At 44.0% G+C, this 27,949-nt stretch overlaps 1 protein-coding gene across 1 annotated transcript; it reads right to left on the reverse strand.

Annotated features, from left to right (window-relative positions):
• Positions 1-833: 833 nt before the first annotated feature.
• LOC308228725 (lysine-specific histone demethylase 1A-like) lies at positions 834-27,860 on the reverse strand. The gene is made up of 20 exons (XM_080632232.1): positions 27,528-27,860; positions 26,165-26,330; positions 21,292-21,351; positions 17,936-18,069; positions 15,440-15,518; positions 14,078-14,170; positions 13,306-13,412; positions 11,924-12,005; positions 11,251-11,345; positions 9,647-9,789; positions 9,028-9,118; positions 8,198-8,332; positions 7,126-7,199; positions 6,074-6,185; positions 5,539-5,671; positions 4,582-4,769; positions 4,286-4,400; positions 2,778-2,905; positions 1,987-2,133; positions 834-1,293 (listed from the first exon to the last, which is right to left on the reverse strand). Exons 1-20 carry the CDS (start codon positions 27,810-27,812, stop codon positions 1,108-1,110), a joined length of 2,553 nt encoding a protein of 850 aa, XP_080488358.1. The 5' UTR covers positions 27,813-27,860; the 3' UTR covers positions 834-1,107.
• Positions 27,861-27,949: the final 89 nt, after the last annotated feature.

The following is a 27,949-nucleotide window of genomic DNA, read 5'->3' on the forward strand; positions in this document are numbered from 1 at the left end:
GTGGGTATCTGTCTCAGGAAGAAGTGTGGGCAGTATAGGGGAATGAGCATGGAACAAAAGGAAGTATTGGTCCTCTGGCAGAACAGAAGGTACAAGGGCAGACTGCACATGCATAGACACAGGGTCACAGAGTGAGAACAGAGAAAGTGTGAGCAGAGACCATGCTCAAATGAAAGAGAAATAAACTGCAGAAAAAGGAAGGTGAGAAGAGTTGGGTATTTGGAAAAGCAGCAAAACCAAAGCGATTTCCAGAAGCACAACAATGGCAGCTGCAGCATCACCTCAGCAACCTAGCAGAAATTAAGGCAAGAGGCACACAGAGTGCCTCCATGCAGCATACAGAGGCCAAAAGATCAGGTCCTTCAGCTAACTTCCTGCCTGGGCAACTCTTATTTCTATAGAAACAAATACAAGTCATTTTTAAACTTACAAATACCCAATTCTGATGATTTCTTTTGCTGAAGGTATTTAATAACCCGGTATGCTTAGCACACTCTTAGTAATACCAGCTTGCTTTCTTGAACAGGACGCATATAGAGTAGCAGCCAATGGACATTTTGGAGGGGGGTGATCTGCTATTATTGGTGGGGAAAACAGTTGCATCAAACTCTCAAGTGCCAGGTAAGAAGAGAATAGGTCAATAAATACTGTTCTTCAAAACAAAACAGTAAAAAAGCACCCAAAGAAGTTTACATCAATTCTACACTAAGCTCCTAGGTGTAGGTACCAGCTGCCCTTGTGCAGTTACCAAATTGTAAATCCACGTATAGGTAGAAAACAGAACTCAACAAAAAACCCAAACAAACGCACCTAAAAAATCCTCCAGCTACAGGCTTGACTTTCAGAAAGTATTTACAGAGTCAAACAAAGCCCCCGACCAGCCTGGTAGCACAGAATTGTGTGCACTGACACTTCAAAGAGCTCCAAGAGACTCTGCCAAGCCAAACGTTTTTGTAAGGCCATTCTAATGGAAGTGTTTCACAGTAATTCCTGGCTGAGATGTTGCTGCAGACACTGCTACAGGCTATGTGAGTGTCTTCATCCCAGAGAGTCCCCAGCGGCAGCACTGGGGTCTTGTCCCTCCTCTTGTGATACCTTCTACTTTCCTTACATGCTGGCAGCTTGTTGTGGGGGGACCCCCGGCGTAGGCTGGCGAGGCAAAGTGTACATGGCCCCAAGAAACTGGTCTGCAATGCGCCCGGCTTCTCTCAGTCCGCTCAGCAGAGCACCATGAACAGTGGCGGGGTAGTTGCGAATTGTGTGTTCTCCCGCAAAAAACAGGCGAGGAATAGGCTGGGGAAGCAGAGAACAAACACCGCTGTTAAGGCCTGCTCATGTTCCTCCAGATTCTGCAGCAAACAGACTTTGAGAAGAATGTTAGAAGTCCTCCAGATAAAACAAAGGAGAAAAACTTGATCTATTATAGGCTGCAGAGAATAATTTTATCCATAGCTACGTTTATTAATGATTTATATCACTAGAAAAAGAACCTAAATAAAGCCAAGGCTGCACATCTTTCTCTGCTGGTGCTATCAGAATGGCTACTGCTTTCAAAACCTCATCCTTTCAAAGTGAACTGGGGATGACGTAATGCCTCATTGGGTTCACTTCCAGTCTGGAAGACACCTTTTGGTTCCTGTTCCTCTCACGCTGGCCTTGACCCTCTTTCAAATCACTACAACTCACTTAAATATGGTGATGGACAACATAAATATGGAGTATGAACACAATAAATGCATGGTATTATAATACTCTGTTCAGATATTACCAAAATGACTTGGAGTAAAACAAACCTTTATCTAGTAAAGAAATTACACCAAACCTGGGCAGGCAGAAATCATGGATGGAAAACTGAATCACTTTACAGGTTCTAATCATCATCAAAAGATGCAGGTAACCTAAACCTGTGCTTAGATATGGATGTGAAGCACTTAGAGAAATCCCCCTGGTTGAGGTCTTACTGAGGAAAACAGAGACAGCTCTCACCTGCGGAGCACCTGGAATGGCTGGTCCTGGAGTAATTGGCTGAGCCATCAAATCATAGTCATTGCCAGAAGAGCCGGCTGCTACATAGGAGTAGGAGCCCCGGGCCCAGGGGTCAGCGCGCCAGCGGGACACCACCGTTTCCTTAGGCTGAGACAAGACAGGAACTTCAGTTGCTGTCACAGGGCAAGGTCTACAGATCTTGCAAAACACAAACTACACAAACTGCAAGAATAAAGGACACGAAGCCCTCAGGCTAACATTAATGGTGGCTCCAAGTTTGTATTCCATGAGAATATGCATCCTAAGGTAAATAACTTGTCTTTGGTATCAACACCTCAACCCTTTGCATCATATCATGAGAACCTCCTGCACACAGCTTCTGCTTACTCCCTTCCTCCCCTTCAGTTCTTTTCCAGCCAGACCAGTTTCTTGTGGAGTTCACTGGTCAAAAGCTTCACTGTACTTTAGAGAAGGTGCAGACCATGGCAGCGAGTACCCAAGCAGCGCTGTCACCAGCCATGGACAGCTCAGCTGTAACCCCAGGAATGTAAAAGGGAGAAAATGAACTGAAGTATTTGACAGTCTGGAAAAGCTGGAGTCAAAAAAACCCCAACCCAACTCAACCCGACCCACAACCCAGACAAAACACAGCCCCAAACAACACCCCCCCAAACAACACCCCCCCAAACCTACAAACCACCTCTTCTCACAACACACACGGGGCAGTACCTATAGAACACAGCACACTCTCAAACGTGGAGGAGGTACCTGAAGATGTTGTCTGTACTGACCTGAGGCACAGCGCTGCTCCCAAAGATGCCTTTGAGGATGGCAAGACACCGTCCAACAATGACATCATCGCTGATGTTTTCCATGATTCCTGCTGCTTCTCCTGCTACCAAGGCCAACAGAATTGGTGCTGGGGTGCGGGGAAGGAGAGAGGAAACACAACAGAATCACTGACATCAATCATTTTAATCTGACAAGTTGGACTTGAACAGGCCTCGGCCTGAAAGAGACTTCAATAATCCAACAGCACAGTGGAGCAGGAGGCACCAACAGCACAGGCCAGCTGCCCCAGCACATGCAGTGCTCCTGAGGCTGCAGGTTCTCAACAGTCATTACCTCAAACAGACTGAAACCACTGGGAGGATTCCTGTCTGCACTACAACAGGTCACCCACAGCCATACAAGCACATGCAGTCTGCTCATCCGAGTTCCACTTCATTCACCCACCCATCTTTAAATACTTCTCAGAGACCAGTTCTCTGCCAACATAAGACCTTCAAAGAACTCCCACAGAGCTAATACAGGATGTGCTGTGATATTTCTAGGGGTTTTGCTTCTGGCTTTGTTTTCTGGATTGTTCAATCTGTTCGGTTTAAATAGTTCCTGCCCAAAATGCTATGGCTACAGAAATACAGATGAATCTAGTAGCAGAACCTTTGTATGACAGATGGTCTTTCTATATAAACCAAAACCCCAATACTACATGTTAAGTATGTAACTGAGACATCTTAAAGCCACAAAAGCAGACACACAAACAGCCTTGTTATCCAAGGCTCATTACGTGTATTTCTCCAGTCAAGTCTTACCAAACATTTTAACAATTACCCTACAATACAGAGATTTTAACAAATACCCTGGAAGGGCACCTTCTTTGCACAGCCATTTTCCCCACTTAAAAGAAAAACCTGGCCTGCCCTCTGGTACTTGAAACAGCCATCTGCAGGAAAAAGAACTCATTTAACAGTGCTCACTGTACACACGGCTTTGCTCTTAGTATGATACAAACCCAGCATGCTTACTGAAAGCATCTTCTGACAATTTGTGGCAGACACCGGCTGCAGGGAAAACAAAACTACCAATGGCAAAGTCCAGCTGCAGAAACAGGCAGGGCAACACCTTTTGCCTGCTTAAGCATTTAACAGCGAGGAGTTCTGAAGTTATCTGTCAGTCTGAGGCTCACAGTCCACTCAAAGCTGCTTTGCTGCTCAAAACAGGAAACAAGCTCATCCACTGGAGACACCACAGCTTGCATTTCCACTGCATCTCAACAATATGGATGGCCCTGCAGCTCATCAAGCTGGAATGGTAACGCTCAGCAAGGGGAAAAGAGTTATAGCAAAGCCTGCCCCACTGAAACCTGCATGTTCAATACTTCCCCTTGTCCTCCTACAAATACTGTTTTCTTATCATACCCATATGTGAACACCAACAGCATTTCAAAAAGTGCTCTTTTCTAGACCTGAAACTCACAAATAAGACACTGGCAAGAGTAGAGATGCACCACAGCTACCTTTGTACAGGTTCCAAAACAGGAAAAGTTCTCCTCTGCTTGCAGTAGTGCTACCAACATGACCAAACAAATTGACGCTCGGATCCCAGAAGACACGATCAAAACACAACACAACCTAGAAACAAAAAGAATCAGGAATTAGGAGGAGTGCAGAGAAAAAGTACTGCCTTCCACAGGTTAGTGTGCTCTTGCAGGTTACAGATTTGCTGGTTAGCAAGAGCTACAGCACACAGACTGAGCCAGCCTCCTCCTGAGCATCCCCTGCCCTGCTGCAGCTCCCTCAGTGACCAAGTCACCTTGTTAAGGTTGCCAAATCCCATACGCTGAACTGCCGAAGTTTTCCACTCAGGCAGAGGTGGCACAAACTGTACTGCTGGAGGCTGCTGCTTCAGCACTCCCAAGGGAAGAGTACACAGCACAGCATCACATTTGTAAATGAAAGTCTGGCTCGTAGATCGGGTATTTACAGCTATCACTTCACAACCTGGAGAGGGGAGAGAAAACAATCATTTCATAGGCCAGCAGGCAAGAGCATGGGATTAAAAATTAGAGAAACTCCCATAAAGACATATCCACATCAGAAAACATTTCATTTATGGAGAGAGCTTTACACTAACAATTACTTTACTTTTACTGAATGTTACAGACCACAAAGCTCACTTCCAGAAAGTGTAATTTACACAGCGTCGGAAAATGGCCATACTGGGATAAGCCTAAAGGTTCATCTAGGCCAGTTAAATATAGTTAAATATATGCATGAACAAATAGCAAGTAGGCTGTGAGCCTCTCATTGAGTTGATCTCCCAGCTGACAGGTTCCCAAGCCCAATGTTTAGAAGAACAACAAAAAGATACAGTCCTTCCAGTTGTCTGAATTCGTGTGACATTCACTTATACTTCTAATACCAGATCCCGGGGCACCAAGTCTTAAAGCAGTTCAAGACCTCTTACTCCAAACATTTCAATCATTGAATAAAGAAATGGGAGCCTGAATGTGAAAGCGTGAATCAGCAAATGTAACTGAAAAGCACCATGCTGAACCAGCCACAGAAACGAGCAAACCCCACTGAAGATCAATATATCTCTAAGAGTTTCCTCATAATTCATTATGATCACCGATGTGATTTATCCAACCCAAATATAAATGGGAGGGGTTTTAAGAGATCAGTTTTCACATCTGCTTCTGGAAGCACTGAAATCTCATTTCAATGAGCACGGCCCCTCAGAGCAGCTTTCCAGAGGGGTTTGCTTTACCTGATGCTGTGTAGCGAACCTGGCGAACTGCTGTGTTCAGTTTAATATCCAAGCCTTCTGCTAAGGCTACAGGCACACAGGAATAGCCATTCCTCACAGTCAAGTGACTGCCTGTGAACTCAAAGTCATCATCCTAAAACAGAAATGTACAGAAAGCCTGGATTTATAATGAAATCGCATAATTCAATAGAAAATAATCAGCAAATCTGAACAAAGGCATTTTTTTTTTTCCCCAAAACTCCCTCTCCCTCCCCAAAAAGTGAGTTGAATAGATTTGAATTCTGTTTATTAGTCAAGAAACAGTACGGGAACTTCCAGTAGACAGTGTTATTAGAGGGAGGCTTTTCTGGCACTAACAAAAAGCTGCTTGGAATTTCATCAGCAAACGATCACCATGTAAGAGCTCAGTATCTGCATAAAAGCAGAGAGCACTTTAAGGGTTTAGAAACTGTTACCATCGAGAAGCTTCCATGCAATGAAATAAACACAGTTTAAGTTCTCAGTGTACTGGAGAATGAATACATGAATTAGTTACCTGGTCCCAGTGCTTCAGGGAAAGCGTAGACAGGGGTGTAGCATTGGCAAATTCTAGGTTTGCAAAATGCCAGTCGAGTATTTGCCTGTCTCTTGATGACAGATAAACATCACTGGGAGAAAGCCCAAACATAACACAAAGCCATTCAGTTTGCTGTTTCAGACATGTGAGTCTCCTTCGTGAAAGCTGAACATCAAACCCAGCAAAGTCACATTTCAAAGCAGAGTTCATGTAAAGTATTTTCAGTGAAGGCAGAAACTTAACTTCAGAGATAAAAATAGTTACATAGGACAAGGGCGAATGGGTCTAAACTTTAACAGGGGAAGTTCAGATTAGATATAAGGAAGAAGTTCTTTACTGTGAGGGTGCTGAGGCGCTGGCACAGGGTGCCCAGAGAAGTGATAAATGCTCCATCCCTGGCAGTGCTCAAGGCCAGGCAGGACAGAGCCTTGGGCTACATGGTCTCATGTGAGGTTCATAGACTCATAGAACAGTTAAGGTTGGAAAGGACCTTAAGATCATCTAGTTCCAACCCCCCTGCCATGAGCAGGGACACTCACAGTAAAATCCCTTTTTATTTATTATATAATATATATAATAATATTAATTACATAATATATAATATATATTAATTATATAATATATATTTATTATATAAATAATGGCTTAAGTACCATATATAAGACAACGACTAAACCTGAGTGTAGTCACACAGAGCACAAAACAACAATATTCTGCCAAACCAGGCAGGACTGGCATGCTACCATTATTGACAGGGATTTCCAATCTCAAAGGCACTGGTTACAGTCAGGATTTTACTGAAATGCAGCCTAGCTAAGAACCACCTTTTTATCCAAGTCACCTACGAAAGCAAGGAAAAGGAGGTCTAAAGCTGCAGGAGCTCAAACTTCACGTTTGTACCTTCCTAATCCCTTGAGTTATCATAATTAAAAGAAAGCAAACCATTGCAGTTTTGAAACTCAGCAGTTTCTACAGAAAAGCAGTAAAAAACCTGCTTTCCAAGTATTTCTTTTTCTGGTCTGTATCTTTACCTTGGAGGATTGGCTTCAAGCTCTTGTAACTTCTCCTCCAGTTTTCCTTGTGTTTCTGCCAATTCATCATACTCCTAAGAAGATTAAAAGCTAACATCAAAAACAGTTTTCATGTAAAAGGCCTTAAAGACATCATGTAGCATCAGACTAGAGCAAATCTCAAGAGAAATCAGTGGAAGATTAATGGCTTTAGGAATCTAAATCAAGCTATTTTCTTTAACATTTAATCCAGCATATTTTGCCCTTCTCTGAATATACAGAAGTTCATGCCACACTGCAGGAAAGATCAGTATGTTAATATTTCTGGAATTAAAACACTCAGATCTGAAGCACACGAAGGTCCATTACAGTTCTGGCATATTAAGGGTTCCTGTGGTACTGAGAGCTTTTTCCATATTCCACAGAACGTTATTCCTAGTCTTCTTTCTTTCTTAAAAGAGCATAGTTAATACAGAATGCAGAGATTTCCAAAGCAGCAGCAGTCACGCAAAAGGCAAAGACATGATATAACTGAAGCTTCTTTCAGGTTTTTTTTCTCTTATTTTAAAACACATTAGTAGAACTAGGAATAAAGACAACAATCATGCCCTTCAAGGCAGAGCCATTTGGAGTGTCCAATAATGGCAATAAGAGCACAAAGCTCTTTGTTGATGACAAAGTAGAAGAGCTACTACTTACATATACACAAACACACTGTATGTATCATCTGTTGAACAAGTAGCTGACAAATGATCCTTGGTTCTAACTGACTCGGGTTAGCAAGGTGTCTTTCACTATTATAGAAAAAACAGGGTTTAAGGTTTCATTTTTAAAGCACAGTTCTACACCCAGCTACACACTGAGTGGGGGAATAACTCTGCTTGTCAAGATAGAGCTCTTTAAATTGTAATCTTTAGATAGAAAGAAGTCTTTTATTCAGGAAACCACCTTTTTCTTAGGGAAAGAACATCTCTCTTCAGATTCAGATTTTATTTCCAGACAATGTGCTAACGTTTATACTGGCTAATTTTATCTGGCTGCTGAAGCCCTCAGGAACCACTGACTTGAGTGCTCTATGTACATCACCCCTTACCTTGCAAAGTGCAGTCAGATCTCTGTGTTTGCTTTTCACAAGGAACTCTGCTGTAATATCTCGAGGTGGCTTCACCTCTGATGCTTCCTTATACTGCTGATGAAGCTCTTTAATCTTCTCTTTCAAATTGACCATCTTTTTCAGGTGGAGTAGGAAGAGGGAGGAAGAAAAAGAAAAGTAGATTCGGTGCAAGTGACTGTGTAAAATGGATATTCATCTCAAGCTATGCCATTACACCAAAGAGATGTCCTGGTTTTACCAACTGTTACTTATACGCAATTCTGTAATAAACAGCACCAACCCCAAACCAACATAGCTGAACCCCAACATCACTGATTTCTTTCAAAGTATGTTGTAAATAACTTAAGATATGAGAGCTGACCTCAGACAAGTTTAATTTGAGAAACTTTCATGGAACAGTGAAGATGCCATCTACCACTGCCTATTCCACTGCAAATAGACCTAAACCACCGTTTCTACACTACAAATCAGATCTGTGGTAAAGAAAGTTATTTAAAATACTCCCCCCAAAAGCCTCAGTCATTATCAACATCTCTACAGGAAGCTATCGCACAGCTCTGCTTATGTCCAACCTCTCCCTTTCTTTTCCCATATTTCATGTTTTACAGTCTCCTGCCTAATCGCTTACGTGCCCCTCCTCAAAAACAGAGTCCTTTGTCAGAAGTGCTTCTAGGCAAGGCTTAAATGAAAAGATCTTTAAGAACAGCATCCGTGGCAACCTTCTGAGGTTTTCCATGAAGTTTTTGCCCATTTTGCCAGTTTCTGAGGAACACAACGCTCTCCTCTTGTTCTAAATGTCACCACCTAACCTTGTTGAGAAGGTCTTTCAATTCCTCCTGTGTTTTCACAATTTTTTTCCAGTGTTCAATCTGCTCATCCTTCACATGCTTCTCCTGCAGCCTGGAAAACGGGAGAAGAGAGAGTCAGTTCAGCACAAAATCCTTGCAAAATTGACAAAACTCATTATCACAACCTAATTACTGTAATGCAGTAAAAGCTCATCATGGGGTATTTTAGTAAATACTCCTATGGTGATTAGACAATTAATACAGGTTTCTGTAAATAAGAGCTACTTGAGTCTGGAGCTACCTACTATTACTAAAAGGCAAATACAAATACTAATAGCTCTCAACTAGCATAACTGGGATGTCTGTACTCCAATTCAGATATCTACGTCAACAATCCATCGGTTACTGTAGTGATTTTCAGAAGCTTTCAAGAAAAGATGTTTGCTCCTTTAACCATCTTGTTTCAATGTTATCTTGTTTCAATGAACACCACACACAACACACACACAAAAACCCAGCAAAGACCAAACGGCTGTATAAGTGGGTAATGCTTATCCTAGGAACATCATGAGTCTCAGGTATCTTTAGAAACATCCTCCACAGAATAGGAAAGTCTACCATGAAGAGGGAAGTCACTCACTGTATGACAACCTCCAGAGCCTGACCTAGGGAGACAGGCTTATTATTGAGAACATTAAAATCCAGCTGATGACTGAGGTAGGATGTGGCTTCCAGCAGACGATTAAATTCTTGCTCCACCATTTCATCTTTCTCTTTTGGAACCTGGGGGTCAAAAGAACAGACCTTCTTCTGAATACGAAATTAATAGCAAAAAGGAAAAAGAGAGATCCTGAAAGCTCAGAGCCTCAGAGACGAGGCAATTGAGAAGTAGAAACTTTAAAAGCACCCAGAGCAGGGACACAGGTTACCTTCTTTACTGCAGTCTAAATGCAGTCTGATTTCACAAACTCAAGCCACCACCACTTCCCAAATCAGAGCAATGAAAAAGCCAGGGTACAGATAAATTCGTAGAGCAGTACTCAAAGAAAAGGTGCCACATGCCCTGACCTAGTGACACTTCAAGAGCACAACAAAAACATAGCTAAGGAATTTAATACTCTTTGCTCTCTCAGTCAAACACCAAGGTCTGTTCAACACAAGGTCACTCTGCCAGGATGTCTGGCCAAAGAGCTACAATAAGAGCTGGTAAATCACAACGACAACCAACTTATGCGCACACAAAGATTTCCTTACTGGAATGTGTGTCCATCAAAGCTCCAGAAACTGGCCAATGGGACAAAAGACTGCTCTGATGGTAGGACAGCTCTATGCAATCACAAGGCTTTAGAAGGCCTGGCACAGCTCAGTGAAGTAACTTATCCTTTGGATTGGTGAGCATGGCTAAGAACTACCAATCCAGCTTTTCTAGGATGATGGAAGAAGCTTCCCAACATAAGAGCAGACTGACTGTTAGAACTGTCTACCAATGCCTTGGTGGCTTTCCCTGAATTCATTATATTCACCCTATTCACTCAGATGCAGCAGGAAAAGATGCAGGTGACAGATCACACCAGATTTGTGCCAAGGATCACTTTCTCACGCCTTTAGCAAGAAGCCAAGTATCCTCATCTGTCTTCTGAAAGAAGTTATGCTAAGTACCATAATTTAAGATTCGGGAGGCAGGAATGCTTCCAGTCAATACATGTGTGAGATTCAGCACTGAACTAGAACATACCACTTCTATCTCTAACTGCACTCCTTAACACTATAGAGGCTATTTAGGCTTGTGAATCCCAACTCTAGTATATCAGTGCTGAACTGTTGCGTGCATTCAACCAGATAACACTGGTTAATCAGGTTTTTAAAACATAAAACATAAGCAGAACAGCCAGAACAAGCCTATTTCAGGGAAAAGGAGCAGCAACACCAACAGAAGCTGGAGTGCCAGCACAGCAGACAATTGTCTAAGGAAAAACAGTCAGGAATTTACAAAGAACAAACAGGAACTTAGATTCCACAAAGCATCTGAAACTCAGTCAAAAACTCACGTGGAAAGAACTGGTTCTAGAATAGGTGCAGATATGCTGGAATATTCCTATACCACCTGAAGAAGGGGACACATTTTCATTACTCCCTCCCCCTCTTCCTGGAAGCTATTTCCTGCTAGGCCAATACCCTGGTAACAAACACACTTGAGATACTATTCCTGTTCTAAAAGGTTAATGAAAACAGCATCAGACTTACAGCTTGTCCATTTGCTTCATAAAGTGGGCATTTCTGTTTGATCTTAGCCAGTTCCATATTCACCTGTTTGCTGACCACAGCCATGGGATTTCCTCCTGGAAAACATTGTGCAGAGTTAACAGAGTACTCCTGCAAAGTTCGTCTGCAACGAAGTAAGAAATCCATGCTCAATTTCAGCTGATACTTTGGAAGATCCAAGGGAACAGCTAAGAGAGTTACCAAGAAATTCAGTCAGAGGCCATTGGCAGCTGGGTAAAGCAGCTTTAGAAAGAGCTGCTCAGCAAGTGCAGTGAAGCCAGCACAGACACCACCATAAAGGAAGTGGGCAAAGGAACAGACACACAGAAGGGCATCATGCCAAAGAAAGAGCAAAGAATTCCACTAAGCACAAGGAAACTGTAAGAGAATGGATCTGCGACAGTCTGACATGAGAAGCACCTCTGCGACTTCAGTGACCAACGACAGCTACATCACCAACACAAACCACAGTTTTCAGTGAGGGCTGCCATCTGTTCTGAACATTCACTGATGAGAAATGCCAACTGCCAAAGAGGTTGGACAAAAATATCTACTTTTGATAGTTAAAACCACCCAATTCTTTTGGCCATGAAAGGAAATAGCAAAAGGTTTCACAGTTGTAACATCTTGTCCCACAATTTGCCTTCCCACTCACCAAGTCCTGTCACCACCATTGCTCCCAGGTCAGCAACGTAGTTCCCTTTGCGGAAGGTCGCAACTCTTCCTCCTACTCGGTCCTTTCAAAAGCACAATAGATTAAACCTCCAGGAACATTCAGCAACGCATCTCAAATATAATCACTGGTACTTCTCCACGGCATGGGGTAAGGATTCTCCTACCCAAAGGGCCAATAAATAAAAGGTACGCTCTGCCAAGAACCTCTGCAAATGAACGCTTGGTCTTAGTTCATCCACGTTATGGAATAAAAAGTTTGAGTTGCATTAACAAAAAAAGAAAAAAGGAAATAAAAATAGATTTGGCCAGATGCAGCCACATCTACAGTAGGATCTACTGGGATTCCACAACCAACCCCTCACTGTCCACAAATAGATTAAGTTACATACTAGATTTCCTCCTCCAACTTCCTACCCAAATCCAATAGCTCTATAGGAAATTATTCAACTGTGCTGATGGAAACTAAATTTTAGGGTAAGAAAACCCATCAGGCAATTATTCCTATCTGTTCTCCACAGAAGGGCCAGCTACCAATCAAGATAACCATGAATCAACAGCCCAGTTCAGCAGCAGGAAGAAGCTTCAGATGCTTGACACATACAAGTGACTTCCCACCACTTTAAACTGAATAAGGAGGACTTGTGGGTCTTGGTTGATGAGAAGCTCCCCCTGACCCAGCTTCAGTGTGCACTTGAGCCCAGAACCCCCCCATGCTCCCCAGCAACAAGAGCAGCAGCGAGCAAACTGAAGAGCCTGAAACATTACTCTAACCTAAGCAGATTGTTTCAGGCTGTGCTAGGAAAGTATCAGAAGTAAATGATGAACAAAATGAAGTCAGGAAGTAAAACATCTGATAAACTCCGATTTTTCATACACCACAAAATGTAGCTCTCTATAAAACTTAAAGCCTCTGTAAGCACACAGTAATAAGTAAGGAAAGAATTCATGTAGATTTAGAAGGTATAAAACAATATCCTGCCTGACACTGTATGGGAATCCCAAACAATGATTCTATTTAATGGGCAACTTCCTCAAGTACAGACTTGCATTCTGCTTTCCAGGGAAGCATCGGTTCCTAACCATGAAAGAAAGATGATTCCAACCTGTTACTGGTATAAGCTGATAACACAAGCACTTGGCGATACAGTCCACCCCTGAGAAAGTATTAGCCAGTTCCCAGCGAGGACAGACAGGACTGTTTCCCAGTGAGACAGGTTTAGCACTCAGCAGTACCTCCGGCTGCCTGTAACTATACACAAGCTTGCCCATCTTGGGCATGCTGCTGGGCTACCTGGGACTAGGCCTCAATGTGGTTATTGGTTAAGTTTCTATATAGAAGTGAAAGAGCACAGAAGTTCATACCCTGGCTTCCAGAACTGTGACATCCATCCCAAAACTCAGCAGCTGGCGAGCTGCTGCCAACCCAGAGACTCCAGACCCGATGATGATCACCTTTCCAGTCTTCTTGGCTAAGGAGAGGGAAAAGTAAGCGACAGGCTCTGCATGTGCTTTATTACAACACTGCAAGCAGTCTCATTGAAGTTGCATTTAAAGAGACACCAAGAACAAAAAGCAGCTTCCCTCTCATCGGTTCTGACAAACTCTTTAACAAAACAAACAGCCACAGAAAAGAAAATGGAAGTAATTTTGTGCATAACATGGTAACAGTAAAACACTTCACAGTCCTCCTTGATGAGACAGGTACAAGAAAAATATAGCAATACTGCATCTGTGGCAAGGAAGAAAACAGGAGGAAAAATACTTCTGAAGAATTAATGTATGAAGAAAACCTAATTCTTATTCATTATTGCATTGTATTTCACAGAAGAGATGCAAGTACAGGATTGTGTTTGTGTCTTTTGTTCCTCAAATGAGGAACACAGATAACTCATTCAACAGTGACAGCTCCTGAATTATCTACCAAAGATCTGCAAATGTTTTCCTTCTCAAAGTGATCTACTTGAAGGAACAGCTCCTCCAGGTCCAAATAAAACCCATGAACCCCTAGAGCCAAATGCACTGCCAGCATTTTTTAATTTCCTCAGCAATGACTACCCTAAAAGAAAAAAAAGCCTCAAAACTTTGGCTTGAGAATCACCGAACAATGAACCAAAACCATTTTCAGGTTCCTTACTTGGAAGGGGCTTCACTCTCTTGTAGATCCCGAAGTTGATGAGCCCGTGCCGCTCCAGGTAGCTGTGGACTCTGTGAACGAGCACCGTATCACCTGCAAAATGGGAATGTTTCACAGTCATTCTGGATGTTCAGCACTGAGAGCATCTTCACAAGCAAACAGATCACAGCAGCAAGCCAGCAAAACCACCCTGAACACAGCCCTTCCTGCTCCCCAGCTGCCCTACCCAACAATCCATCCTCTTGAGAAAGGCTGAGGAGTTTTCGGGAAGCCACAACCTGGTTTTATGCTACCCTGTAGCTTTGAATCCTTCCTGAAACGCTGCACAGGACATGTATAGGACATGAAATGCTTCTATTTCTCTAGTGCAGAAGCACACCTTTCCTAAAACTGACTGCAGAAATCTGGAGATCCTTATGCAGAACTGTAGTGAGATTTACCACCATTAAACCAACCCATTACTGGAGCACTGAGCTCTCATGCTTGTTTTCATAAACACGATAATTCATTATTTCGCAATACTTGACAGTGTATCTGCACTCATTTCAGAACTGTTTTCTTCTTTAATTACTTCTTTATGGCTCCCTCACCTTTTCCAGTTTATTGGGAGCTTTTATGAGAAGGTTAGAATGGCCTACACGTGCAAGCAGGAGCTCTTTTCATAGAGGCACAGAATGGGCTGGGTTGGAAGGGACCTTAAGGCTCATCCAGCTCCAACCCCTGCCACAGGCAGGGACCCCTTCCACTGGAGCAGCTTGCTCCAAGCCCCTGTGTCCAACCTGGCCTTGAACACTGCCAGGGATGGGGCAGCCACAGCTTCTCTGGGCACCCTGTGCCAGTGCCTCAGCACCCTCACAGGGAAGAACTTCCTAATGTCTAAGCTAAATCTCTGCTTTGACAGTTTAAAACCATTCCCCTTGTCCTATCACTACATTCCTCTGCATAAAGTGCCTCCCTTTTACTACCTTCTTTCATCATGGCCATTCAAGTTTTATGCAATTTCTTAATGGCTCCCAGAAACCTTGTGATTAAGCAAACCTCACAGCTGCAAAGCACCATGAAGCTGTAGCAAGCTTTACAAGCTCTATGGGAATTCACTCTCATGGAACTTCTGGACCAACCCACTTTGTTACCAGCTTTTTCTGAATTATGCTAAGGATGTATTTCTTTATCAGACAAATGAACTCTGACAAACCTGAACCATGAGCACATTGCAATGGTCCATTCTTGACATGAGCTCCACTAACAAAAGGACCCACCTGAAATCCCTCTTGATTTTAAGCAGCTTTTAGCCAACCAAAACTGAAAACCAACAGCAATGATACACACAGCACGGTTTTGGCAGTAAAAGACTTGACTTACTATTATAAGGTGCTTCTAATTGTTGGATAGTTGCCTCAAATGTCAACTGAATCTTTGGGTTGTCCAACCAGAGCTGCAGCTGTATTTAAACAAACAATAAGACACATTAAGTAACACAAAAGAGGTGTTTTCTGTGTGTTCCCAAATGTTGTTAGATGAAACCCTCTAACAAGTCACACTCTGGCAGTGCTATCCAACCCACACTGAACTTTGCCTTCCGGTGTATTTTACGGTGCAATAGAGTCCATTTGCACTCCCTACACCAGTTCACTAAGTGGAAACACATCAAGTCAGCAATCTCCTCATCACACATCCGACAAAACACACACACACAGAACAAAAGCTACAAAATGGAAGTGCCAGAATCACCTGCTCCACCTTCACCGACACAAGACACTACCATGGGCTCTGCTGCCCACATATACATAGAGAACAGCTACAGTTCAAAGACCAAGCAGGAAGAGCTGCCTGTGTAATATTAATTATCACAGAATCCCAGACTGGTCTGGGTTGGAAGGGACCTTAAAGATGATCTGGTTCCACCCCCTGTCAGCCCCTCTACAAATACGCAGCACAGGGCAGGCCTTAGAAGATTTAAAAGCTTCAAACCCCAACTGCCCTGCCTGCCCCAACAGATCAGTCAGCCTACATTCTGCTTTGTAAATGGTCATGATATGCTTTAACCAACAGCAATCTAGCAACAGCTTTTAATGTTTTGTGGTTTGCTCCCCTTCCCCTCCCCCTTGGCTGGTTGGGTGTTCTGGGGTGGGGGGATCAAATGAAGTGGATCTCCTTTGGTCGCTTCCTTACGAGTCCTCTGAAGAACTCGGATGGGTTGTAAAAGATGACTTCCCTTCAGAAAAGCTACTGTGAGCCTTCCAAACTACATTTTTACTTACCAGGTGAGTCATTCAATTCTTGATTCCATTTGTTACCAGGCAAATTGGAAAGATCAGACTGACTAGTCTAACTCCTCTAACCTCCAGGAACTCTCTGTCTTCACGCCCTCTTCCATATTCTCAAATCCCTTGACACTGAGCCAGCTGTAAGTAAGAGGATGCACACTGCAGTTCACAGCTCTCCCAGAGCCCTGCTGAGCACTGGGTTTGTATTACCATTTGCTTCATCCACTTTTCTATAACCTCTGCTATCCTGACGGGAGGAGATCCTTTCACGAGTCTTTCACAGAAAGGGATTCCTGCTTAGGAACATCTCTAAGTTCCTCCATAGTGAATAAGGACCAAAGAGCAGCAACACAGCTCTTCCAGGACAGCCCTGCAAATCCCAGCCACTTATCAGTTTCAGTGGAAGGCTTCTCTGCTTCTGATGTGTTTGGAAAAGGATTACTCACTCACTATACATATGAGCATGCTGTTTTCCAAGCTTCCCCCCCATTACATAAAACCAGACCAGAACGTGGTATCTCATGACTTCCCAAAAGTTACAACTTGGATTACCTCGAGGGAGATTTCACAGGAATAGCAGAAGTCACATTCTTAGCAAGATGATGTCCACTATGCCTGAATTTCACATAAATCTTTTAAGTTATTGAGCACTGGGTGATACCACAATTAATACCCTGTGATGCCCCTGATCATCTTAAGTCTATAAAAAAACTGAAGGCAAGAAGGTGTTTTCTCTCTTAACTATGGTAACAAAGCAATTTTCAAGACACTTCTTGCTTTGAACCCCATTTTTGTGCTAAAGAACCCAAAAGTATTGACACTGTTTAAAAACATCACCTGCAAAACACAATTGCCACTGTCTGAGTTTTGTTTTGGTTTAACCTTCAGGTGCTGGCCTGAACTCAAGTGAATGAACTCCCCTGTGAATTATTTGAATATTGCCCCTTCCTTCTGTGTTTTACCTTGTGTGAAGTTTTGAATTAGGCAGAAATGCTACAAACAGTCAGAAGCAGAGATTCCTTTCTTCAAGGATACAGCTTCTTTCATGAAGTCAAAGCTGGTAAAGGAACTGTTCTGTTGTGAGAATAAGCCACAAGACTGGCTTAATAGCTCAGCACTACAGCAACTGAATGCTGAGCAAAGCACGAAAATACAGGCTTAGAGGTGGGACTTACTCTAAGCAACAATGCATGTGATTATTATCTTAAAGTATTCTACAGACACTTCTTTAAGCTGAGATCTATTGACCTAGTGATCTCAGCTTAGGCTGATCTCTTGCACCAGCTGTTTGCTTACCTTTTAAAAGCTGTAGTAGCTGAATCACGTCGCTTTGATGGTTGTTACGACCATGTTTTGGACACTGGAAATGTACTAAAGACTCTTTATGCTGCCTCACAGCACTGCCTCAATCAAGAACTGGATAACACCTTCCTTAGACACTCGGAGCATGACGCAATCGCAGAAATGAACCCCCACCATCTCAAACGCAAGGAAATCTCCCGACTGTTAGACATGGTAACTGCCAAACAGCCCTTGCAAGGTACCCAAATGTCCGACCCTTCTGCCATCAATACTTTTACAATAAACTTACAGTGCGGTTCCTGATGTACAGAAACACCTTCTGGGTCTGCTGTGGCCCACTGATTATATCAGGGAAGCAGGCAGCTTCTTGAGATGTCATGCGGTCGTGTGGAAGTCTACTCTGGAAAGCTGCACCCTCCACACCTACAACAAAAAGACAAGGTGTCTCCAGGCACTGCAAAAGGAACTGCTAGGTAAGTGCTTTTACACTACCCTCCCTAGCCAGCGCATCCAGCCATGATGTGATATGGGGCCAGTTTCATGTCATGCTTTCATTTAGTCCTTTACTTCTGCAAGACAAGCAGATTCCCAAGTGAACAGTTCTTTGAATTACAGGCACCAGCCAGGGTTAATGAACAAACTGTACCGCAAACAAGCAAAAACCCCGGCCAACAGCCTGAGAAATAAAGAGGGCTGGGCACATATCAATAAAACATGTATCAAATACAACACCTCTGTAATACACTATCAATAAAACTGCTTTAGAATCTGTCCTTCGTTTGCATGGTTTCCAGTTTCTACCAGAATATGAAAAACATTTTGGAGCCTGCTCAAAGCCAAAAGATCTGTGAGACACAAGCACAACGCCTGCAGCCCTCAGCTGCTTCTCAAGGTTTCACCTGCACTGAACTCCTCAACCTGCAGGAACCCATCTTGACCCCTCCTTTTCCACATTTGCCATATTCCCCACAAGCAGGGCAATGACAAACAATCCTATCCATGCTTTTCCCGTGCTCCCTCCCCTAGCGCTGCTCCACATGGCAAAGACCAACGCTGAACATATACAGGAGACATTTTATCTGTGGAAAGACTCCATCCATAAAGGTACCTGCACTTCTATCAATTCAAACACTGGCAATGAAGCAATAACACAGTTATGGACCCTACATTTCTCAATCTCATCTGAATGTTATACTATATATAAAACATACTCTAAAGTAACAAACCAAGAGACAGCTGCATAAAGTGTTACAGCACAAGTGCAGAAAGCAAATCTTGCAGGCACAGTGAGCCAAATGCAATACTGAGATGGGAAATGTAGCAAGAACAAGATAAACTCTTATGTCCTAGGAAGTGTCTTAAGATCGGGACAGACAGAGGAGAGGACATTCAACCTGGAAAGATAGAAACCAGTATCCCAAGAGGAAAAACCACACAGGTAATGCACTAAGATCAGGATCATCCACTGAGACTGGAACTGTTCCAAAAGATTCTAACAATGTCAAAGACCATACAAGCTTGCAGTTTATGATACTAACCAAGACAACTGTTTGCAAGTTGGAGGTTCATGTGCAGAGGTACACATGTGGCTGTATTGGGGAGAAAACTTCTCTTCTTTCATCTCTGGTGCAGGCACACACACCCTTAACTTCCAAGCGTTTTTACATCCCGAAGGTGAAGAAAAGAATGTAAGGAAGGAAATGGTAAAGCTAAAACCCCACAATTCATTCATAAGCAAAGGTAAGACCTAACTGCATGATGGCTCAAGGGAAAGAAATCAGTCTGTGATCGTTTACAGGAATTTTACAACAACAGGAAATTAGTACCAGAGGCAACAGAGCACTGCAAGAAAGTACAATGGAATTAATAATAGGAGAAGTTGACACACCACATCAATTCTTGACACCAATATGCAGCGATGGAATAGAAACCCGTAGCTCTGCTGGAACTCCAGCTTCTCCAGTGATAAACATCCCCCAGCCCTTCTGTTGTCCTTCAGCCTAACACTGGACCAACTGTGCCCACATCTACATACGGATGCATGTGTGAAACAATGAACTCCATAAAACTGTGCCTGTGTGTGCTTCTCCTGACATCTGCTAAAGACCATCGCCTGTGGCGCAGTGGTCAACTATCGGGAAACTCAGATATGTCCATTAAGGGCCAGAGAAACTGGTGCCCTGAACAGCCCTGGAAATAACTCCAAGCTCGGGGAAGGGATTGCTGGTTTGGGGTTTTTTAGGGCCACACGTCTATGCAATACCCAAACCCAGCAAACACTTCACTTCCTTTGGCCCAACCATCAGAAGATCTTCCAAAACCTGGATGTCCCTGAATTTACTTCTGCAACTACACAAGTCCAAGTGAAATCCATTTCAGAGTGGTTACATCCTCCCCATCCCACATCCTTACTGCTTGTGTTTCACAAAGGCAACACATCAGAGGCAGCACCAGTTCAGAACTGGCCTTGGGGCAGGCAACTGTTTCATGACTGAAGGGATAGGTCAGCCTAGGCTGAATTCCTGGATGCTCATCTCTCGACACACATTTGTGCACACACTGCCATTTCCTGACACCCAGCATCAGCCACCAACGTGCTGAAGTTTTGATTATCTTCTTCCCCACATGAGGAATCTTGAGAGATGCTGCTCATTTATGGACTGAAACATTTGCAGATTAAAAGCACTCTGAAGGGAAGTTACCTGCCTGCTGAATCAGACAATTGTTAAAGCACACCCTCAGCATATATATCAAATGCAAAACATGCACGATTGCCAAACAGCCAGTGCCTGCCTAAAAACAAAGCAGGCAATGCATCCTTGAGCCCATAATCTGTAAGAGTCAGAAATCCCGTGCAAGTGGTAAGACCCAAACCATAACTTCTTTACTTAGAACAGCAAGGATGCCCTCTCAGATGAGTACCCTGAGGTTATATTTGCTTCAAAAAGAGCAACCTGGAGGTACAGAATAGGTTCTGGATCCTTCAGCTCCTTTGCTTAAAACCCGAACCCTCAATCCTCAAGTGGGAGCAGAAGTGGCAGAGCTGGAGGAAGATTTTCCCTTGCACTCAAAGCACTTAGGAGTAAAGACACCCATTGTGGGAACTGAGCAGTAAGTGCATGCTGCCAGCACCAGAACTTAGGCCAAATGGCGAATTCCCAACCCAGTGCACAGAGAAGCAGACTATGCCTGTCCCTGACAGATAAATCTCCTGGGCTCACCACTGGCTCAAGGACAAACCTCTCAAAAGAGAAAAGCACAAGAACAAAGGAGCAGAAAGGCACTCCCGGCTATGCTTCTGCAGCAGATTAGAGGAAAGGTTCTGCTGAGCCCAGGCCTTTCGGTGTCACTCAGGGTGGTAGAAACTGGCCAGGTAAGAAACATCTTTCTGCACGTTTGGACTTCCCTGAACAAGGAGAGGAGTGGAGGGATGAGAGATCGGCCTGAGGCATTTCAACAGAGGTTAGTGTCCTCCCTGCAGCCGGTACAGACCTCAACTGAAGCTGAAAATATCCCTCACTTGTTAAACAGCTCCTGTACCTCTGGCTAAGTCCTGAACAACAGCACCCGTGCGCACTTGCAAGCATCACTCCCTAACCTGGCGGCTCCTGTTACTAATTGGCAAGCATCAAACACCACCCTCACCTGATGCTTGGCCGTCTCCATACCCTCCAGAATTGTCGTCTTGAAGTCCTCCTGCTTGCCCTGTGGAAGGAAAGAGGAGAACTCAGGGACCTTACTCCATAAATTAAACCATATTGGACATAAAGGCCCGGCAGTTGGCGTTGTAGGTATTAAATTCCACCAACCAGCTAAACCCATTTCCTGAGAATCCCATCTGCTGCAACCTAGGTTCAGGGCACCAATCTCTGCAGTCTTCTACGTGTTATCCATGTTACTGGAACGCTTTACACCAGACTTAATGGGACATAAAGAAGTACACAACATGTAGCATTCCTGGTGGCTACATACTTATGATCAACTTCATGAATGGCTAGGATTTGATTAATAAGTTTACATTTCTTACTGCCAAGATCTGGTGGGTGGGTACCATCACATTCCATGGGTCACAACCATAGGAATTTGACAATCTTGCCCTTGGTTGTCCTGAGTCTCTCCATGTACAAGGGGATAGTTTGAACCATTCCCAAAAGCCTCTTACTCTCAGAAGAACCTGCTCTTTTTAGTATTCTGCCATAAACCCTTCCCTGAAGCTTGATGACAGAACTGGGTTTGAAAGGCTCAGACCACTTGTTTTGGCTTCAGTGCCCTTGATCCACCAACAGTGTTCTAACACACAAAGACCACCTCTGAATCAAGTACATATCAATCCATGCAATGTGATCAATACCTAGCACTGAAAGACATCAGTCTTCCAACGTATTCAGGGCTGGAAACATGAGAAAAAGCAAAGCACTCATCTGAAAGATATGGAGAAGTCTCAAAACTACCTTAGCCTGCATGCAAGTCCTAAATAGCAGCCTTGACAGGACTACAACACAACAGGGAACAGAGATGGAGTACAGCCGAGATACCTGCAGGAACAAAGGCAATATAGGTCACCCACACACTGCTCGTCGTCACAAGAGATGCTAGCTCCAAGTTCAGCTTGTAAGCAATATCCTTGCACAGTCAGGTATTTGCCTACTGTTGTCATTTCCAGAGAGCAGAAAGCCATGGAATGCGACAGGGACAGCCCAGCACTGTTTGGCTGCTGCTGTACCAAGGCTCCATCAAACCAACACTCCAACAGGCAGCAAATTGGGTGTTTTGTCAAGTCCAAGCAAACCCCCACTGAAACAAATCGCTGAGGTCATGGTAGCAAATGGAACAGTCACTTCCTAGAGCAGAGCTGCTCAAGGTGTCATCTCCAAACGGGCAAGAGTAAGGTCTAACCTAAGGCTGAACACACAACTGTTAAGATTACTCTTCAGAGGCTGAAACTGGGTGGCCAATTTTGCCAGGCTGCAATTTGGGGCTCTCAGGGGATACACTGCAATTGCAGCTGGATTTCAGCTGAATTACAAATCTCACCCCTAAAGCAAAGGCACAGAAAGCAAACCAAATGTTTTCATACATTGATAACCTGGATTAACATCTGCAATGTTGTAACATGTTCAGAAACTCACAACAGAGACCGTGACAAATAACTGCATTTTCGGAGGCCTCAGAAGTCCCAAAATCAGGATTATATGAACTAATGTATCTGGAACAGCAAGAAAAAACGTCTCACTTCATCTACACTGGAAGTACTTTATTTTGCTGGGAACATTCCAAGACCTGCTTCCATTCTGGGAAAGACTAACACAACAAAATCTCCAGCCTAGGCCATTCATTTGTAGGAAAAGTTGTATTTATGCCTTCTGTAAGTTAAGAAATTGAAAAGATGCTGACATCGGCCTCTTGCATTCCTTATCTCTAAATTAGTACTGACAATGAGGAGACGGGACAAAATTGCTCCCAGGTTACTTACAAGAAGACATCAGCATTTTCCCCTCTTCTGTTAGGAACAGCTAAACCAGGTCAAAAAAGAAAGCATCACTATTACTGCTTGCTCAGACACAACTCTAATCACTACCCAGTCTGAGCACAGAAGTATGGAAACAAGGTCTCTAGTGCAGGTTGCCTCTCCTTCCCCCTAAGAAAGTCAGGTTCCAGCTGCAAAGGAACAGAGCAGCAAGCGAACTGCTGATCCCTGCTGACATCCAGTTACTGCAGCCCAACACATGTGCAGGAGCAGAATCTGTTGGAAGTCTCAAGGCAACAGAACAACAGCTGAGGAGCAGGCAGGAAGAAGGGCAACAGAAGAGTCCCCTTCATACTGTCTTAAAATCAAGACTAGTGGCCCATGGTTACAACTGTGTACTGAATTTCACTAGGAAAACAGACAAGTTGGATGGAAGACAGAGAGAGCAGCACTCAGTCTGACTGTTCACTTGACGTCCATCTGCATCACGATCAGTCTTATGCTTCTTGCAAACAGCAGCTAGAAACACAAGATGCCCACAGACAAAAGGAAGAAAAGGAGCTGGTAAAGAGTATCCTCAGGAGGCCAGAAAAGTGAAAATCCCATTGGCAAGGACAAACAAGAAAGATCCCTAGAAGAGAAAAATGAAAGCAGCAAGCTACTAATTCCAAAGGGATAAAAATGTCACTCAGCACTGACAGTGAGTTTGGAAGCTTTTTGCCATCAGAAAATATTTCTCTATTAAAAAGAGGAGAGACACTTTAAGGAAATTGCCTTAATCATGAAATCTTCTTACCCCTTTTCAAACTGCTCTGCAATAAAACCCAGCAGATCCTGCAAATCCAGACTATAACAATTTGCAGAGCCAAAACATCTGGAATTTCCCACAGCTGAACACATCAATGGAACCCACCCCAAACAAGACCAGCACTTTGCTGTCACCTGAAGTGTGATATTTAATAACCTCCTTCTACTGCAAACTGGCAGTGAGGGCAGACTAAGGAAACACCGGCTACTGTCCCTATTACATGGTTAAGTTTGCAAATGAGGCTTTTCAACACAAAAGGTCATAACCCGTTACATGACAGCTTTACACCTCTACTGCACTACCGATGTTTTTACAGGCTTTAAACATACAAAGGAAATTATTCAGGTCTGCAATGAGAATAAATTAACAGCAATACACAAACAACTTGTTGTATTTTGCTGCATTTTCAATATGCAATCCTGCACTAGAATTACCGTCCTATTTAATACTTCTTATTGAACACTGCTTTTTGCTTCAAAGCAACAACAGAGAGAAAAACAACTCAATCACAAACACTGCTTCTATACACAGCAGGCTCCAATGCCTCTCCCTGCTAACAGCTGTTTGAATTAGAAGTCTCAGTGCACTTTAACAGCCAGCAAGAGATGACCTGATGCTCTTTGACACCTGCATTAATAAAGACAGAGAGATCCACCCATGTATATGGCTTCAGAATCCTTTAAAAATACAGCAGGACTAGCTATGGAATGACAATGGAAAATCTGTCATCTTCCTACATCACTGCTTCATGCATATCACAGCATTTCTGGGAATGGAGAAAGGATACAATGACCTGAAATCTCCTTATCTCTAGGCAGCTGGATATAGCCCGTTTTCAAGTTGGCTGTATCTAGATGACTAAATCGAATGCTTGTGGAGTAACTGTCTAACAGACTGTTGTATGGATAGAACAGCATGTGTCTATCATGACCTATTTTCCACATCTCTTCCTTCACAGGATAAAACACTTCACTGATTATACCTCAAACTGATTCCAGTAATCACTCCTAGAGGTGCAAAATGGCAGAGGTATCTGAGAGTTCTCTCAGAAAACATCTGAGAACATCAGAAATGTGTTAATATGAGGTCTCAGGGATTAAACCCAAAGTCTGAGCTAAATTAAATTGAAAACTTAAGATATTTGCTTAATTACACAGATCAAAATTCCATTTCTGATAGATCAGCTTCAGCTGGGGGCACGGAGGATTTTCATTGCAAATGTTTCAGTCAAGCAGATGAGCTACACTATTCCAGCACCCAGCCAGAAGCCAACAGCCACACCTGACGAGAGATTACAGGGCCAAATCCCAAGAGACAGCACACAACTGTGGCTATTAATATATATTCTGAAACTGAAGGTAAGTATCCCCAAATCGACATCAGTCACATTGTCTACATTCTCAAACCTGCCAGCCAAAAGAAGCCAAATAAGAGCAGCAGAACTGAACATTAGCAGTTACCCACATCAGTGATGAACTATCAAAAGGTCAGTCACTAGATTTCAGCTTCTGTCTAAAAGCAGCTGGTGCACACATCACCTCAGAAAGTCTCTGCAACAGCTAAACCTCGCCAAAGTGTGATTTTGTACATAGCAGAGTGACACATCAACACCAGACCTAGCTACTGGTGGTAGCTGGAAACACAACAGAGGGAGAGGGTACTGCTAACACCATGAAACCTCAAAAGCAGCTGCTTCCTGAACAAGACTGACCAAAAACCTTCCCAAGGAAAAGTGAAGCTTGACAAGTCTGCCAAAGGCAATAAGGAAAGCACTGAAGTTTAAGCAAACAGGATCCAACCGGAACTTAAGATCAGAGTCATAGTTTTAAAGCCACAGGAATCACTGTAGATTAAATCTACTCTCCTGCATAGCGATCCCCTCAGTAAATCTAACTTCTCAGAGGAGTAAGTGACTGTTGGTACACGAGCAGGTGTGACAGTTAAATGCCAAAGAGGCCATTCTGGTCAATAAGCTTCCAAAGACAAGTCAATAAGGAGAATGAGAATACAGCATGAGAAGTTTGGCTTATTAAATCTGGAGTTAAATCACGCATATTCTCATCTTTACTAGGCTGCTCTTCTGTGATTTCCCCTCCTTCCCATATTGGGCCAGCAAAGAAAACACTGTAGAAAATCATCCAAAACCGGACTCGATTCATGATGCTGCACCTGACCCCACTTAATTTCTGGCAATAGAACAGGTAAGCAGTGTCAGAGAAGGAGAAGAAGGTCTCTCTACTCACCAGATGGCTCCTCTGGCTCGCTTTCATTCTCCTCTTCTGCAGGAGCAGGTGGAGGTGGTGGTGGCAGTTTCTTCTCTTTCTCAGCCTTAGCGTTTCTCTCTTCTTCAGAGTAATACTCATCTTCTGACAGGTTTGCAAGACTCTCGTCCATCTCTCTATACTCCACCTGTAAGAAGCACCACAGAGGATAAACACGCTGAAGATGTCTCTACGTCTCACTGCTAAAATGAACGCTGCAAACAACAAAACTGCTTACAGCTCAAAAGGCCTGTGTTACCTTGTCTTATTACAGCTGCCATGTGATAAAATTTCCAACAGCTTAACAAATTCCCTGTTTTACCTCCACTAAAGTCTTTGATACCCAACTGTCCAATGATAGGAACTTCCTGCTCCTACAGAACCCAGCTTATCAGTATTTGTTATATTATCATCCAACCCCTCTGGCTTTCTCCCCCTTCTTCACCTCCCTGTCAAGCCCAGGGGTAACAAATCACCCCTATGTCCAATCCATATATTCCAGCTTGAATTCAGCTGTCAAACGTGGGTGACCAGACCTGTACACAAGATTTCCTGAGGAAATCCCACACGGATTTCCTTGGGTGCATCTCACACTGGTTCAGAAACCAGGCTTTTTTCCCCAAGTTAGAAAGTTTGTGTATTTCTACCTGTTGGAAAGGGAATAAAACACTTCTCAACATGCAGCCATGGGAAAACAAAGAGAAAGCAGTGGTGACCCTCCAACATCCTAGAGGTCACCTTGTGATGACCAAAGCAACTCTTCATGTATCTTCAAGAGATCAACACGTCTGTCACAGTCCAAGTTCAGTCATTAAGACAGGGCAATAACGGGCACAATTCACAACAGCACTGGAAGTCCGTGTACAGGAAAGCCTGAATTCAGTAAAACACTAACACGCTCCATGAGCCACCTTTTAGATGCTCACGTTCCTTGTCCAGCACATTCAGTTCTCACTGCCCAGCAAGCGCTGCACCACCAGGATCTTTTGTGAGCCCAGGTTCTGAAGCAAGTTTCAATGATCCCACGGCACCATAAGTACATTATCACAGGTATTTAAACCCAACACAAACTGCTTCTGCCCTAAGGCCCTCTGAAGCCCCCCATCCTCCTTGAGCTCACACAACTTTCAGGGAACAACTGAGTCCAAGGAAAAACTCTAAGCTTTTCCCTAGGTTTGTTTTTAACCTGGACACCTCCTCAACTGAGTTCACCCCACAGACATTCACAGTAAGGTGACCCTGTGCTACCCTGAAGTGATGATGGGGAGACGCTCTGCCAAAAGAGATTAACACCCTTAGCAAACCCACACACACTGCACTAATTCCCCCCGCACCCCCCACGCACCTTGGCCCGCTTGCGGCGGCTGGTCCTGCGGCCCTCGGGGGTCTCGGCGATACCCGTGGTCTCGGCACCGGGCGCAGCGGCGGCCCCCGCAGCCGGCGGCTCGGACAGACCGCCCGGGGGCGAGGCCCGCGGCGGCTCCTTCTTGCGGGGCGTGCGCTCCGCAGCGCCGCCGCTCTCGGCAGAGGAGCCCGGGGCCCCCGCAGCGGCGGGCGGAGGCACCGGAGCCTCAGGCCCGCCCTCGCCGCCCGCCGCCACCTCCGCGCCCTTCTTGCCCCCCGACAGCATCGCCCCGGCCGCGCCGCACAAAGGAGCCCGAGCCGCGGCGTGAGGGAGGCCGCGCCGCGCCGCCGCCTGACGTCACGTCCGGGCCGCACCAGGGCAGAAGGGAAAGGCTTGTGCCTAAGAGCTCATCTCAATCTCCC

This window comes from Psittacula echo (genome assembly GCF_963264785.1).
Source record: "Psittacula echo genome assembly, chromosome: 21".
Classification (NCBI taxonomy): Eukaryota; Metazoa; Chordata; class Aves; order Psittaciformes; family Psittacidae; genus Psittacula; species Psittacula echo.